We start from the raw sequence: 16896 nt of genomic DNA, 5'->3' as shown, positions 1-16896 counted from the left end.
TGTGTGCATGTGTGCTGTGTGTACTATGAGTGTGTGTGTGTGCCATGTGAGGTGTGTGCTGTGTGTACCATGACCGTGTGTGTGCCATGTGTGCATGTGTGTGGTGCTGTGTGTGTGCCGTGTGAGTGTGCATGTGCTGTGAGTGTGGTGGGTGTGAGCAGTGGTGGTGAACTGGGAGGCAGCTGCTGATGACCTGCCAGCAGGATGAGGGCAGCCGCACCGGGGGAGATTATCCTGGAAAAAAATCTCCTAAAATATCAGAAAACTCTGTTAGTTATCAATATGCTGAAACAAGCCCTGAATGCACTCAAGGCCACAAGACGGGTTTCCCATGGGGTGGGCTGCTCGGGGTCCTGCTGGGAGAGAGAAGAACCAACCCCTGAAAACAGTGACTTTGGGGGCATGGAGAGGACAAAGCAGTCGCTCACTGACCGGCATCGCCCTTGAATCCAGGGAACTGGCACGGTGCCCAGGCACACTCTTTACCATCCACACTCAGGGCCAAGGGATTCTCACCTTCCCAACCCCAACACCCAGAGGGCTGCACCTGCCAAAGTACTGAGTCCAGTGGCAGGAAAATGTTGCATTGCAATGGAGAGCCGAGAGGTCCAGCTTGCAGGTTTCAGGTGAATTGGAAATTACCCGGCAAGGGAAGCTCATGATTATAGATTAACTTTAAAGAACGTGTGGCAGAATTTAAGGGAAAATAACATATGACACATTAGCAAAGACAGGTGGAGCCAGAAGGGTTCTGAGACTCAAGAGCAAGACTGCTCTCCCCAGTTGAGGGGACACATCGGGGCATACAAGAGTCTTAGAAAGAAGAGGGGCTGCAGTGACCAGGGGTGACGGGCGCAGTGTGGTCAGGACTGAGACCCAAACTCGCTTAAATGTCCTAACTGTAAGAGGTCAAAAACAGCAGAGCTTACCTGGGGGGAGGTACTGGCAGTGCCCAGAAGAATTCACCAAAACGTTGGTGTGGAACGTGGCATCAAATCGCTCGTCAGCACTAGAACAGGAAAGGGTCTCGTGAGCCAGCGCCACCAGGCTGCGTGTTTCCCAGTGCCCCTGGGGCTGCCTGCACTCCGGGTCTGCAAGCACCACCGTGGGTCTCCCAAGTGCTCTTTTCTTTTCTAAGATGAAACCTGAAGACAACTTCGGAGAACATGGGCAGCCTGGGTGGCGCGGAGTGGGTGGCAGTGGCCGCCTCCCCGCGAGCCCCAGCCAGGGCCTCTGACCTGCTGCACTCAGAGCCGCTGGTTCCAGACTTGCGAGTGGGGCTCAGGCTTCGCTGGCGCTTATCACGCACATCTGAATGACTGCAACTGTGCGTGCAGGGTACCGAAGGGAGCTGGGGCCACAATTAGTGATGACAAAAACTACGTGGCAGAAGGCAGCAGAATTAAGTGTAAGTTTTAGATAAAGGCACCTCATCCCCACCCCTGCCCATGTTCAAATGTCTTGCAGCCAGGAGTTAATAACTTGGATTAAGGGGACACACACCCCTGCACCCACAGAGAAACATCTGGGGTCTTGCTGTCCTGGGGCAGGAAGAGGGGGCCTCTTGACCATGAGCTCTACTTTCAAATACAAATCAATCAATCCAGCACTCACTCCCCAGACATCTCCTTTTCAGGATGTCATACCTGGGGTCACCATCTCCCTGCCCTCATCACCTCAGGATGGGGTACCCCCAACTAGGGATGTCACCATGACCCAGAACCTGTATAAGGCATTCAAACTGGGCAGTCCTAGGCCTCAGCCTGCTTACTCTGCTATTCCCATCCCTCCCTGCAGACACAGCCACCAAGTCTCTTGCCCAGGTTTTCCCTACTCCCTCTGCCACCTGATGGGCCCTGCTGTCCCCCATTGTGGCCCTACATGGTATGCCAAGCCTCCTGCTTAGAAGGGAGGATGAGTAAAACCCCCCTTCGTGACAGTCATTTCTGTGTCCTTGTGTCTTCCCATACCTGATGCAAACAAATCCCCAGTACCAATAAAACACCGCCGGGCATGTAAATAAAAATAAACCACCTCCAGAAAATACAAGCAGCCAGTCTGGCACCCTGACTGGTACCACAGGATAAAGTTCCTCTCATTTTGGCAACCCAGGGATACCCACAACTTCTGAGTCTCTGTTGGCCCTTCTGTGCCTGAGGCCTTCCCAGTGGAAAACTCAGGATCAGTTGGAGACAGTCTCCAGCATGAAACACACAAGCAAGAATGGGAACCCCCAAAAGATCCAGAAAGAGCCAATGAAAACACTGAAAAATTCCTTCCTTTAGAAGCAGTATCCTGGCCGGGCGTGGTTGGTTTACACCTGTAATCTTAGCACTCTGGGAGGCTGAGGCAGATGGATTGCCTGAGCTCAGGAGTTTGAGACCAGCCTGAGTTAAGAGTGAGACTCCCATCTCTACCAAAAATAGAAAACTGGGCATGGTGGCAGGTGCCTGTAGTCCCAGCAATATGGGAGGCTGAGGCAAGAGTTTGAGGTTGCTGTGAACTATGATGCCACAGCACTCTACCCAGAGTGACAGAGAAGGAATATCCTCCAAAAAATCCAAGATAACATTGCTGTCAAAAACACAGAGAACTAAATGGAAATTAAAGATAGGACTTATGAAATAACTTGTTATAAATGGGCAGGAGTTTGGGCTGATAGAAATCACAGAAATAAAACGTAGGGCAGAACAGAGGGGGTGCTTGGAAGACAAGGCCGGAGGACTCACTTCACTAAACAAAGCTCCATCAGGAGCCAACAGGGAAGGCATAGTGGGAGAAAATTATCAAAGAAATAACATGAAGACACTTCCTTGAGCAGAAAGAAACCACCCAAGCATGAAGGCAAATTAAAAAAAAAAAAAAAAGCCATTTTCAAGAATGTTAAAGGCCTCAGAGAGCCGGTTGCCCATATATATTTTATTGGTCAGCTTTATAACAATGAAGATGGAAACCAAGATAGAAACTTTCAGACTAAACATGGAGATAAAGAAAAGGGATTTCTACAGTGAGCTGGCAGCAGAACTAAAAAACGGTGGGTCCAAACCAGAGCAAGACGTGCATTTCCTGAGGACAGAGGGACTGGATGGAGAGAGAGGAGAGCAATCTGGGAAACATCATGGCTCTGATTAAGGACACATTTTATTATTATTATTCTTATTTTTTTTTTTTGCAGTTTTTGGCCAGGGCCGGGTTTGAACCCTCCACCTCTGGTAGATGGGGCCGGTGCCCTACTCCTTTGAGCTACAGGTGCCACCCAATTAAGAACATATTTAAAAAATTTTTGCAGTAAGAAAAAAGGCAACCAGGCCAGGCACAGTGACTAATGCTTGTAATTCTAGCACGTCAGGAGCTGAGGAGGGAGGTTACTTGAGCTCCCTAAAACCAGCCTAAACAAGAGACCTCCTCTTCTACTAAAAATAGAAAAATCAGCTGAGTGGTGGCTTATACCTGTAATCCTAGAACTCTGGAAGGCCAAGGCAGGAGGGTCCCTTGAGCTCTGGTACTGTAGACCGGGCTGGGCACCAGGGAGACCTGCCTCTACAAAAACATGGAAAAATTAGCTAGGTGTCGTGGTAGCTACCTGTAGTCTCAGCTACTCAGGAGGTTGAGACAGGAGGATCACTTAACCCCAGAAGAGTTTGAGGTTGCTGGGACAACAGGCAACAGAGTGGTGAGACTCTGTCTCAAAAAAAAAAAAAAAAATTAGCTCTAGTGTGGTGGCCAGTGGCTGTAGTCCCATCTACTCAGGAGTCTGAGGCAGGAGAACTGCTTGAGCCTGGGAGCTGAAGGCTCAAGTGAGCTATGATGATGCCACTCCAGTGTGGGTGGCAGAGCGAGACTCTCTGCCTAAAAAAAAAAAGCAACCAAAAACTCCATGAAACAAACTCTACAAGGAAGTCATGATTTGAATATGAAACAAACAAAAATACGCTGAAGTTGAAAGAAGGAAGGGAGGAAGGCTAAGTTGTTAAACTGTTATAAAAAGACAGGCCTTTGAGATGAAAAAGAACACATTCACCCCTCACTTCCAAACACACTCAGGGAGGGAGGGAGAGAGGAGGAGGCAGGACCAAGAGCAAGTAGTCTGTGCTCGACTGCAGTCTATCCAACTGTATGAATGAGTCACTTTATAAACGGTGACTAGGCCCCAAACAGCTGAAACTGTGGCCTTCACAGACTCACTCTGGGTAGTGGCATGATTTTCAAGCCAGGTTCCCTGGAGCCCTGAGATTCTGTGGGGGTGCCATAAGGTTTCTGCTCATGTTTCATTCTGATCACTTCCTTTCTTTTCCCTGGATTTTGAAAGTAGTAATGAAAGTCAACACAGACGTCAAATTACTGTTAAAATTTTAACTCTTCCAAGACTACCAAGGTATACATTTATATGGCCCATTTAACATGCTTTTGGGTAGAAGTTAAACTAAAAAGTCTCTGGCCAAGAATGTGTACGCATTTGATTCTCTTGTAAAAAGAGTCACCAATTGGGCCTTTGGCTGTGTGTTGCTCTTTTAACAAATTCAAGTTTGTCCCTAAAATCAGACCGTGGAGAACCTGTCCCCGACAGGTCACATGTTCTCCCCAGGGGCATTCTCAGTGGCAGCATCGCAAAGTGCAGTGTGATGCACAGTTCAGGGTATAGAGTATTGCTTATTTTAAGCTCAGGTTTCTTCCTGTCTTATTTTTATATTTCTATAAAGACTGTGAGCATCTGTTAGATCCGTGATTCAACTCTGGAAAAAAATTAAAAAACACTAAAACTCCAGTTCCTACAAGATTTTCCCTCAAACATTTGGATCAATTTAATTGAAGAGACTCTTGAGATCACAAGGCAAATTGGTAAGAAACAAGATTAAAAACCGTTGCCATTAGCAACGGTTTACCTGTGTGACTTAGTGATTTCTGATTATCGTTCATCTAAACAGAATATGGGGATACGTGGAATTGTAACACGGTAATTGCTATCAAAACCCAAATCTTAATGGTTTTTCCCATAGGCACATTCATTTTATAAGTGAATAATATAGAAGTAGACTCTTCAATAGATTTGTACTCATAACCGGTATTAAGGCTGGGGATAAGATGTGTTTGAAAAAGGGCCCTCCTGCTAACAACTGAGTTTGAAAACAGCTCTCCAAGGCAGGAAGTGAGGCACCTCTGGAACATGAGTGGCCAAAACCACTGCAAGGACCTCGATGACCACCACACTAGCACAAATTACCACGTGGACCGGCCCCATGCACACAGGTTGCCTGACAGATGCCAGCCAACAACGGCCACAGGCCATGGTTAATGCAGCCTCCCAGAAGCCAGATGCCCGTAACTGCAGAAAGGGGGATGAGGACAGGGGGACTCATCTCACATCTCAATCTGTGTTTGTGTATATTTGAATTACTTTTTGTATTGAACAATTTGAAAATGGTCAAATATATATGTTTTATTGACTAGTGGAAGGTACAGTACATCCACAGAGTTCTTAAGGTTGCTACCCCAAGGCCGTAAGATCCTGCAGGTGCTGCCTTTGTCCCTCCACAGACAGAGATGTGGTGAGCTCACTCCTTTCTATTTTTCTTTTTTTTTTCCCACCACAAAGGGGAAGACTGAGGGAAATCAAACTAAAATATTCAGGACGTGAATTCCATGTCCTGGAGGGATGGTCACGAGGAGAAGCATCTGGTCAGGCTCTAAACAGGGGCAGAGCTCCTGCAGGTGGAAATGAATGTGGACATGCACCCCTGGCTGAAGGCACAGTCAGGTCACACATCTAGAGAAAAACCAGAATGGGAAAGGTTTCGGGAAGGTCTGATGGGCCTGGACCATGGGATGAGTGAGATGTTGTCCTCCCTAGCAGAGAGGTTAGAAAGAGGGCTTGGGGTCACACCAAGCAGGGCTCAGGGGTCCAATCCTCATGGGATTACCTGCTGAGACATCAGTGGCAGCACGAGTAGGGACAGCCCGTGAGGCACACACAGAAGGATCCTTTGGTCTGGGCTTAGACTCCTCCCTCCTCTGAATCACCCAGGGTCCCTTGCAGTATCTGGATCTGTTCCTACAAAGGGCTGCTGGCCCTGGAACAAAAGCCCTCTTGTCTCAGCCTCAATATTCTGGCCTCAGCATGGAGGGGCTCAACCCTAAGCCAGGTAGGTGAGAGTGACCCTGCCCAGGAGCCTAGCTGTCAGCATCCTGAGGGAGAAACCAAGGAGGCCCGGCCATCACAGAAGCCCCACAAGACTAACCCACACCAGGGCATGTGCTCACGAGAGTGAGACTCTGCATCCAGATAAGATGAATCATTAACAAAAGGAAAAACAGAAATCCACGTATACTGTGCTTCTGCAAAGAGGATGCCATGTGTGGGCTCAGGATGACCCTAATAAATAAAATTTCATGTGAAATCCTCCTGAGCTCTCATTATCCTTGGAAGCCTAAGAGAAGGAAGAGCTGAAGAGATGAAAATGAAATTACCTAAAAAACGTAAGGAAGGAGGAAGCATCACTCTCAGGAGAGCGTGGACCTAAGGTGCCATTTATTTTAAATCTCCTAAGGGAAATAAAAATCTGCCAATTGCAAGTAAAGATACAATGTTAAGGCACTACTGATGGCAATTATCTCCAGATTATAGAGGAAAAACAGGGTTGGAAAAGATGAACTATGTTAAAAGAAAAAGAGGGAGATGGAGATGCCCTCTCATAAATATTTCCATTTCACTCTGTACTTTAATCTAAAACGTTAAGGGTCTGCAACCAGCAATGTGGCCTGTCACAGTCCATGACCAAAATGTCTTGAGCAGAAACAAATTTTTCTGGTCATTTCTACCTTTTAAGAGAATAGTCTGGGGCATCAACAGGATTCTGGAAAAATCCATTAAGAATCCATTCAGGAATCTTTTCTTTATCCACTAATTTACATGTTAAATTCAATATAATATAGATATAAGTGTAACAAAGTAATTGGCAATAGCATTTGGATAGATTATAACAATGTCAGAAATAACACAGCCTAAGTTATGACAGCACATATCAAGAACTCCCTAGTTTATTCCTGAGTCACATGTCTGTCCCTGACACAGGACAGCATCACCGTGATCTTACAGCATTATGAAAGTGTTAGTATTTGGCAGGACAAGTCCCCCAACTTGGTTCTTTTTCATTATAATTGCCTTAGCTCTTCCTGACCTGTTGTCTGCTCATCATTGTCAATTTTAAGATCTCTTTGTACAATGCCACAAAGTTCCTGTTCAGACTTTACTTGCAATCACACCGATCACATCAAATTTAGTTTTGGCAAATTCGGCATCTTTATGTTACTGAGTTTTCCCAGGCATAAGCATAACTCAACATTTATGTGGGAGTTTATTGGATTTATTTATTGATACTTTTCAACACCTGCAGATATCAGAAATAAAACTTCTTAAATTATATTTTTCTAATTGTTCCAAGAACACAGAAATACATTTGATATTTTTATAGATCTTGTTCTGTAGCCAACGTATTTCGTTTAGATAGCCTCTAGAGGTTTTCTGTGTAAAAACCTATGGCCTACTAATGATAACTCAGTTCATTCCTTTCTAACCTTAAATATTTTATTTTACTTCTTTAACTATTTAAATTCATATGATAAGTTAGATATTTTTAGAAGGTAATGACAACTGATATCCTTATGTTGTTCCACATTTAGAAATTTCTTTTTTTTAATTTTTTTTATTAAATGATAGCTGTATATATTAATGCAAACATGGGGTACAGTGTAGTGTTTTCATATACAATTTGAAATACTTTCATCAAGCTGGTTAACATAGATTTCATGTCATTTGCTTAGTCATTGTGTCAAAACATTTATATTCTAGTTCTAGAAAAGAAGGGGAGGGGAGAAGGGTGGCCGGGTGGTGGGAGGGTGACTGGAAAGATCACCTATATATCTGTCTAACAAGGGTACAAATGAACATTTAGAAATTTCTAATGTTTCAGCTTTCAATTAATTTTTGGTGGAGGCCCTATGTCAAGTTAGGTGAGGTTCCTTCTAATTCACAGATGGCTGTTCAATAATATCAGTGGATTTTTCTCCAGCTACCAGGATAATTATTTATTATCTGCTTCACTCTTTTAGTAGGATGAATTGCATTAGCGGATATTTTGAAAGTTAAACAAAATGTGCATTCCTAATCCAAACCTAAATTTGTTAGGATTTATTTTTACATTTTTGCTAGATTTGGTGTGCTGAGTGAAATAGTTAAGACTTTCATCCATGTTTAAAAGTGGAACATATGTCTATACTGAATAGAACTTGCCTGGAAACCCACCTGAATTTCTTTTTAAAAATATATGGTCAAGAGAATGAAGAGATAAGCCACAGACTGGGAGAAACACATTTGCAAAAGACATATCTGATAAAGAGAGTCTTATCCAAAATATACAAAGAACTCAAAGAACCAACCCAATTACGAAATGGACCACAGACCAAAGAAGACACTCAGATGTGAAATGAGCATATGAGCAGATACCCCTCGTCCTGCCATCAGTGAGATGGACAGCAGAGCAACAGTAACACACCGCTACACATCTATCTGAATGGCCAGAATCCAGAACACTGACAGCCCCAAACGCTGGCAAAGACGTGGAGCAACACAAATCCTCACGCATTTGCTGGTGGGATGCAAAATGGCACAGCTGTTCTGGAAGCCAGTCTGGCTGTTTCCTACGAAACTGAACATACGCTTACCATGCAATCCAGCTATTGCTCTCCTAGGTCTTTACTGAAAGGAATCGAAAACACATCCAATTAAAAACCCACACACAGATGTTTACAGCACCTTTATGCATAATTGCTGAAATTTGGAAGCCAACGAGATGTCCTCCAGGAGATGAACGAATAAACTGTGGCAGATCCAGACAATGGAATATCAGTGCTCAAAAGAAATGAGCTATCAAGCCATGAAAAGACACACGAACTTTAGATGCATATTACTGAGTGAAAGGAGCCAATCGGAGAAGACTTCAGACTGCCGGTTCCAACTCTAAGACATTCTAGAAAGGATGAAACTGTAGAAGCAGTGAAAGGATCAGAAGGATCAGTGGTTGCCAGGGGTTGCAGGGAGGGAGTGAAAACCAGAGAGGCTTCTTAGGGCAGTGAATCTGTCTGCATGAGCCTATCATGGCAGACACAGGTCATTACGTATGTGTGCAGACCCACAGAATGTACACACCAAGAGGGAACCGTGACGTAAAGGACGGGCTCTGGCTGGTGACCACAGGACAGTGCAGGTTCCTCATCTGTGACACACATGCTGCTCTGGTGGGGGATGCTGAGAATGTGGGAGGAGGTACTTGTGTAGGGGTCAGAGCTGTATGGCCACCCTACACTTTCCACACAATTAGGCTGTGAACCTAAAATGGTGCTTAAAAAGTCTACTTGGGGCTGTGCTTGTGGCTCCGTGGGTAGGGTGCCAGCCCCATATACCAAGGGTGGTAAGTTCAAACCTGGCCCTGGCCAAACTGCAACAGAAAATAGCCGGGCGTTGTGGCGAGTGCCTGTGGTCCCAGCTACTTGGGAGGCTGAGGTAGGAGAATCACCTAAGCCCAGGAGTTGGAGGTTGCTGTGAGCTGTGATGCCACAGCACTCTACTGAGGGTGACAAAATGAGACTCTGTCTCTACAAGAAAAAAAAAAATCTACTTTTAATAAAATCCATTCACTTTTTTTGGTCTATTTTTCTAGAAAATATTAAATCTATCTAAATCTCCCAAGTCTTTGACATGAAGTTGTTCACGGCAGTCTACTTTGTAAATGTCTGTCTATAGTTACAAACCCCTTTTATGTTGACAGAATGTTTGTTTGTGCTTTCTTTATTTTCTTGATAATTATTTTCTGAGAAGGATTTATGTATATTTTATTAGTTCATTTAAAAAACCTATGTATCCTTTGTTGACCTCTATTATTCTTATTTAATAAGTTTCTAGTCTTATCTTTATTCTTCCTTGCTTCTTTTTTCTTTGGTTTTAATGTTATGTTTTTCAGACTTCTAGAGATTGGTAATAAACTCACATGTTTTTCTAAAATGGATTTGAATAGTCTTTAGGATTTCCTAAAAAAGGTTTTTTAAAAATCTTTTCTGGCTATGCACAGTGGCTCATACCTATAATCCTAGCACTCTAGGAGGCCAAGGTGGGTAGACTGCTTGAGCTTAGGAGCTTGAGACCAGCCTGAGCAAGAGTGAGACCCCAACTCTACTAAAAATAGAAAAACTAGCCAGCTGTTGTGATGGATGCCTGTAGTCCCAACTACTCAGGAGGCAGGGGCAATAGGATTGTTTGAGCCCAGGACTTAGAGGGTACTATGACCTAGGAGGCCACCGTGCTCTAGCCTGGTACAACAGAGTGAGACGGTCTCAAACAAACAAACAAACAAACAAAAAAAAACTCCAACTTTATTAACATTAGTGCTTAAAAGGTATACATGGCTGGGCACATGGCTCAAACCCAAAATCCCAGCACTTTGGGAACCTGAAAGTGGGAGGATTATGTGAAGTCAGGATTTGAGATCAGCCTGAACAATATACTGAGATCCCATCTCTAAAAAATTAAAAAAATAGCCAGACAAGGTGGAATGCACCTGTTAATTTTAGGAGGCTGAGGCCTGGAGTCCAAGGCTGCAGTGAGATAAGATTGTGCCATTGCACTCTAGTCTGCTGACAGAGCAAGACCCTGTCTCAAAAATTAACTATGTACGTCCAAATGTACATCCTTGCAGATATGTGTGCACACACAAACACAACTTACGCTCAAGTTTTATGAACACCTGGATATTTAGTTCTCCAGATATTTATTTTTGGTGCAATACAAATGTCATTTATCTCTGTGTCTGTATATTACATAAGGCTTGCTAAATGTGTACTGCAAAACCTCTATATCCCTATTTTTTTCCTTTCTTGAACTATTACTCACTGAAAGAAGGATATTAAAATCTTTTACTATGATTGTAGATTTATCCAGTATTCTTGAAATTATGTCAACTTTTCTTCAAAGCTATTTCATTAGATATACACACATATGAGATTTGTTATACATATATTCTTAGATACATTTTTCTTTTTTGCAGTGTGACCTGACCTCCTTTAACTTTAATTATACTTTTCTTACTCTGTGTACATCTGTGTGTGTGTGTGTTGGAAACAGAGCCACTCACATTTTATTTTAATTTCTGTCTCTCAGGTATGTTGTTTTTCCTTCTTTTTGTTTTCACTTCTTGTGTTTGTTTCATCTAAATGGCCGATAGTTGTATTAAAAAATTTTTATAGTTGGGAAGTCTCTGTGTTAGCCGGCTGGCTAATCCATTTCCTCTTATCTGGTCGACTGCAATGTTTGTTTTTGTTTCTATTATATAAAACATGCTATGCTTTTTTTTTCTCTCTGACTTACTTCAGGTTTCTCCTATTTTCTCTAGTCCTTCCCTATCCACCTGCTACCTGTTTGGAAGGTAAATATTCTTACCCTTCTGGTGGTTACTCGCAGACTTGGCTATGCCCTCCTTGCAGCTCACATCTCTATAGCCTTCCACAGCAGCCTGAGCTCACGAGCATTTTACCTCCAAGCACGAAGTTTTGCCTTTCATATTTCTTACTATTTTCTAACATTTTAATATTACTTTGTTTTTAACATTCTCAAGTTCACTTTTATTATTTTATACATTCAAGCCTGTTTATCTTACTTGAATTTTGACCACCTTTTTTGCTTATTGCTCCTCACACCTAAGTCCTAGTGTATGTTCTGGTAATTCCATTACCAGTAGCACGGCCTCTGCATTGTAAGCCACTTAAATCTTTGTTTTCTTGAAAATGTCTTAATTTGATTCCTATGTAAAGAATAGTTTAGCTCAAGACACGATTCCAAGTTGACAATTATTTTCTTTCAATACTTAAAATGCATTATTTTATTTTTTTCTGGCTTCTATTGGCTGCCTTTAGAATGTCTGCAATCATTACAGGTCTAATAGTTGGCATCCCTTTGTTACCAGACTATCTTTCTTCTTTCATGGTTTCTAAGATCTTTCTTGGCTTCAGGCATCCTACAATGTTTTTGCACAGTATGTCTTGGGCTCTATTACGTCTCTTTCCTTAGAGCTGTATCACCTGAATCAGAGGATTTATGTTTTTCATCAATATCATTAAATTCTTAGCTGTTCTTCTGATATAGAGCTTCTGTAGAAAAAAGCATTAGGAAAATGACACAGCCTCTATGGCACGTATATCTGAGCTAGCTACTTTTGTGCCCTGCTGTCCGAGCTGTTAATATTTTTAGCTGTTTGTAGATTGCAGGCAGCTGATGGATGTGTAAATTCTGAGTTTTCTGTTAGTGACTTAATTGGTAATGATTTCCTGCCGTGTGTAGGTGAACAAGCTTTGTGTCTATTTGGGGTTCAGCCCACACTGCCTTTACTCCACATAAATTTGTATGGGGTTGAATTTTCCATTGAACTAACTGGAGCATCTTCCTGGTTCCCTCAAGTCACACAAGTGAAATGAATTTTTCAACATGTGTTCATTTTCAAATGTATATGTGAGTCACAACCTCACCTCTTTTCTAAAAATAATGTATTTATTAATTTATTTATTGAGGCAGTCTTACCATTCTGTTGCCCAGGCTAGAGTTCTAAGCTGTCAGCCTAGTTCACAGCAACCACACACTCATGGGTTCAAGGGATCCTCCTGCCTCTGCCTCCCAAGTCGCTGGGACTACAGGTACCCACTACAATGCCTAGTTAATTTTTTTCTATTTTTAGAAGAGATGGAGTGGACTGGAAGTGGTGTCTCATGCTTGTAGTCTCAGCACTCTGGGAGACCAAGGCGGGTGGACTGCTTGAGCTCAGGAGTTTAATACCATCTGAGGAAGAGCAAGACCCCTATTTCCACTAAAAAAAAATAGAAAAACTAACTGGACATGGTGGCCTGTGCTTGTAGTCCCAGCTACACAGGAGAGTGAAGCAAGAGGATCATTTAACCCTAAGAGTTTGAGGTTGCTGTGAGCTACAATGGCCCCATGACACTCTACCCAGGGCGGACAGAGTAAGACTGCCAAAAAAAAAAAAAAAAAAAAAAAAACAGGAAGGAAAAAATGAGAAAGAGACAAGGTCTACTCTTACTCAGGCTGGTCTCAAACTCTGAGCTCAAGGGATCCTCCCACCTCAGCCTCTCAGAGTGCTAGGATGACAGGTTGTGCCCAACTTAGACATAATCTCAACATTTTTCCACATTCTATTCAGAAATGCCTCCTATTATGCTGCCCAAAGCAGGAGCCTTCTGGTCTGGTTCAGCCTCTCCTGGGTGGCCCAGGCTTCCAGCCTGCTTTCCCGAGTGACCCTAAACTCACTGCTGCAGTTTCCACATCTGCAAAAATATAACAGTTCTTCCCTCAAAAGGTTGTTAAGCTTTGGAACAGGGCCTGGCACCCAGAAGCACTCACAGAAGTGTTAGATATTATGGCAACTGCCGTAAATCACTCTTTCCAATTTTCCGTCTGTTTAGCCTTCTGTAATTTATCCAGGAAATTGCCTCTGCTCGCTCAACTGTCTCTCATCCACCACCTTGTGCCTCTGCTGAGTTTTTAATTTTGATGGCTATATTTCTCATCTCTCTTAATTTCACTCGATCCTTTTCAAATCTGCTTTTCAAAGTAGGCACTTTGCTCTTCTCTCCCGTTTTAAGTCCTTAACTGTGTTTAACTATTTTACAACTCTTTATCAGTTTCTATTATCTTAATTTTTTTGAGAGTCCCAATCTGCCTTTCACTGTCTTTGTGGATGCTCGTCCAGAGTGAGCTGTTTCTTTATGTGTTTTAATTTTAATTTGCAGCTACTCTGTAGCAGATTGTTTTTTTTAATTGAGCCTCCATCTTACTTTTTATATATTGTTTCATTCCTGACGGAGTCTTTATCTGTAACATCTTCTGTAAAATCTTACAAGAGCTACACAGTACAAGTGCTTAAGAGACACACAGGTGCAGGCATGTGGTCAGAGAGGGGGGCCTGGGAGAGAAACCACCAGCACCCGGGGGCTCCAGCCTCACAGCACAGCCTGCACCCTCAGCCTGTACTCCTGAAGGCTTAGTGGAACATGGACTATTTGCCAGGCTACAGAGAATTCAGGGCTCAAAGCACTCTTTTGCCACCTGCAGAGTGTGTGCAAGGCATGTGAAGCTTACTGATTGGACAGACTGGAATGAATCTTCTTCCTTCTGGGCAAGGCCAGAATGGGCTGCTGCCTTTAGGGTAGGCCCATGGGCCTGGCTGAGGGACTACTTTCCAGGTGCCCCATATCCCGTTCCCTCAGGGGCCCCAGAGCCCCACAGACCTAGCCCACTTTAAACATTTACTACATGTGGAACTGGGGTTTCCTAGATCATGTTGGTTTCCTTCTCCTTTTTTTTTTTTTTTTTTGAGTCTCACTTTGTTGCTCTTGGTAGAATGCTGTGGCGTCACAGCTCACAGCAACCTCAAACTCTTGGGCTCAAGCGATTCTCTTACCTCAGCCTCCTGAGTAGCTGAGTCTATAGGTGCCCACCACAATGCCCAGCTAATTTTTAGAGACAAGGTCTCACTCTGGCTCAGACTGGTCTCAAACCCGTGAGCTCAGGCAATCTACCCACCTTGGCCTCCCAGAGGTCATGTTTGGTTTTATAAAACAAAGCCTCAGGTGCACAGGAAGACACGCCTCACTCCCAGTCTCTGGGGAAGACATTGAGTCCTTCTTTGACCCAGCCTAAAATTGTCAGCTGCTTTTTTGTCTTCCTGTGCCAGAGAGTAGATTTCTTTTCCTATTCCAATTTGTCATGGACAGGATGGCCTTTCGAGGGCCCTGGCCATCTCAGTTGCAATCCACCTTGTATGGGGCAGGAGGGGAGTGGTACAGGCTTGACTCTTGCCTTGTGTGGTAATGACTTTTGTGACCCAGGATAATTCAGCTTCACTGAATACCCCCAGCCCTAGTGTCATCAGAGAGCTGGACTCTGCCCTCCTGAGCTTGCTTGTAACCCAGGCATTCTTTCCAATGCAGAGTGTAATGTAGATTATAAAAACTGAAATGAAGGAGTTCGTGAAATTTAAAAAATAATATGTCCATTCCTAACCTATGTGACCTATCATGCCCATCTGGCTCCAGACCTATAAAACAAAAGAAAAAAAGGACACTAAGCCCACCTGCCAGGGGAAAAGAAAATGTTCTGATGCTGAGGTTACTTTGTGTACAAACTGCTCATCATATGTAGAAAACCATCTGTATTAGGAAAGGTTCCTGAACGTGCGAGGGCGAATGTAGAGACATCAGGCACTGCCAATATCCAGTGCTGACACCAGCCAGGCACGCAGGTAACCTCAGCAGCTTCCCACAGAACTGGGGCCCCCCAGTCCACATCTGAGAGTCACTCTGAACTGAATGAAAAGTGACCAGACTGATTTTTTTTTTTTTTTGCTTTTTACAAAAAGCTTTTCTTTTTACACTAAATGAAGAAATTGACAAACATGGGCAGCGCCTGTGGCTCAAGGAGTAGGGCGCTGGCCCCATAATTAGAGGTAGTAGGTTCAAATCCAGCCCTGGCCAAAAAAAAAAAGGAATTGACAAACATTCATCTGAATAAATATTAAGTCCAAATAAACTAAGCATGTGCTTTCAGAAAAATTCCCCTTGCTATGGCAGCATAAGGTTAGCAAAAAAGAAGAGGAACTGATAGAAGTTAAAAGAGGTCACAGGGTAGGGCCCTGTTCTGATGGAATCCGGTGGCTTTGTAAAAGGAGAAAGAGAGAGAGCTCTCCCCTCTCATCCTCTCTTTCTCTCCTCTCTCTTGGGAACATGAAGACACAGTGAGAAGGCAGTTGTCTGTAAACCACAACCAAATAAGGACCCTTAATCTTAAACTTCCCAACCTTCAGAACTATGAGAAAGTAAGCTTCTGGTACTTAAAGCTACTGAGTCTACATTGTTTGGTTATGGCCATCCAAGGTGAGTAATTACTATCATCCTGCTAAGTACGACTAGGATCTCTGAGCACAGCTCATCAGTGAGTGTTAAGACTGTGAGGGGTACAGAGACACAGGCAGAGGGCAAGACACCTGGTGACAGAGTAGAGAAGGCAGAGGGCATCGTGCCCTCGTGACAGTGCATAAAAGAAGGAAGAGGGCACCACACCTGGTGACAGTGCAGAGACACAGACAGAGGGCATCACACCTGGTGACATCCTCAAAAAGGCAGCATTCTATTTATCTCATGTATTCCAAATTGTGTTCTGCAGAAGGCTGCACCACAAAAATACTAACAGAAGACATAACAAGTCCTGAGTAAAGCCTGCTCTCTCTCTAGTCAAGCAATCAGGAAAGAGGCAGTCAGACAGAAGAAATATGTTTAGCAAATAGTCCTACCCCAGCGAAACACAAAGGAAGCAATCAGACTCCAGCAACAACTTCATTGCCAAAGGCCCAGTGAGGACTCTTGCTTCTAACCTTACCAGAGAAAAAGGAGACACCCCTCCCCACACTGGCACAAGAAGGCCAGGTGGGGGCAGAGGGCAGAATCTTGACCTACAGTAGTATCAAGCTGCCAGTTGAGGAATCAGGGGAGGACATCAGGGGAGTCTAGATGCTCACCCCTACCTAGCAGTGACTAAGGCACCCCTCCGTCCAGGGTTTTAGCAGAAGCTGGGTAGAGCACCTGTACCACTATCTCCAGCTGACACCATGAGGTGGCTTCTCCTTCCTCTGCCAGCTTAATATCAGAGGAGGCCTGGTAAAAAAAAAAAAAAAAAAAAAAAGAAAAAAAAAAATAAAATAATAGTTGGAATCTCAATCGAAAATAACTGGAGTATCCAAAATACTCAGGATATATTTTAAAAGCACCTATTATACCAAAATCAAAGAA

At 43.6% G+C, this 16896-nt stretch overlaps 1 protein-coding gene across 1 annotated transcript in view; it reads right to left on the bottom strand.

Annotated features, from left to right (window-relative positions):
- Positions 1 to 16896, bottom strand: part of CHRNA7 (cholinergic receptor nicotinic alpha 7 subunit) — a 140961-nt gene that overhangs the window by 16018 nt on the left and 108047 nt on the right. The window contains exon 5 of the mRNA XM_003801019.2: positions 930 to 1009. Coding sequence (XP_003801067.1) covers positions 930 to 1009 — 80 coding nt within the window. The remainder of the gene's footprint in view (positions 1 to 929; positions 1010 to 16896) is intronic.

Source organism: Otolemur garnettii, unplaced genomic scaffold (assembly GCF_000181295.1).
Source record: "Otolemur garnettii isolate 467f Iridium unplaced genomic scaffold, OtoGar3 scaffold00194, whole genome shotgun sequence".
Classification (NCBI taxonomy): Eukaryota; Metazoa; Chordata; class Mammalia; order Primates; family Galagidae; genus Otolemur; species Otolemur garnettii.
This window is presented reverse-complemented; position numbering and strand designations above follow the sequence as displayed.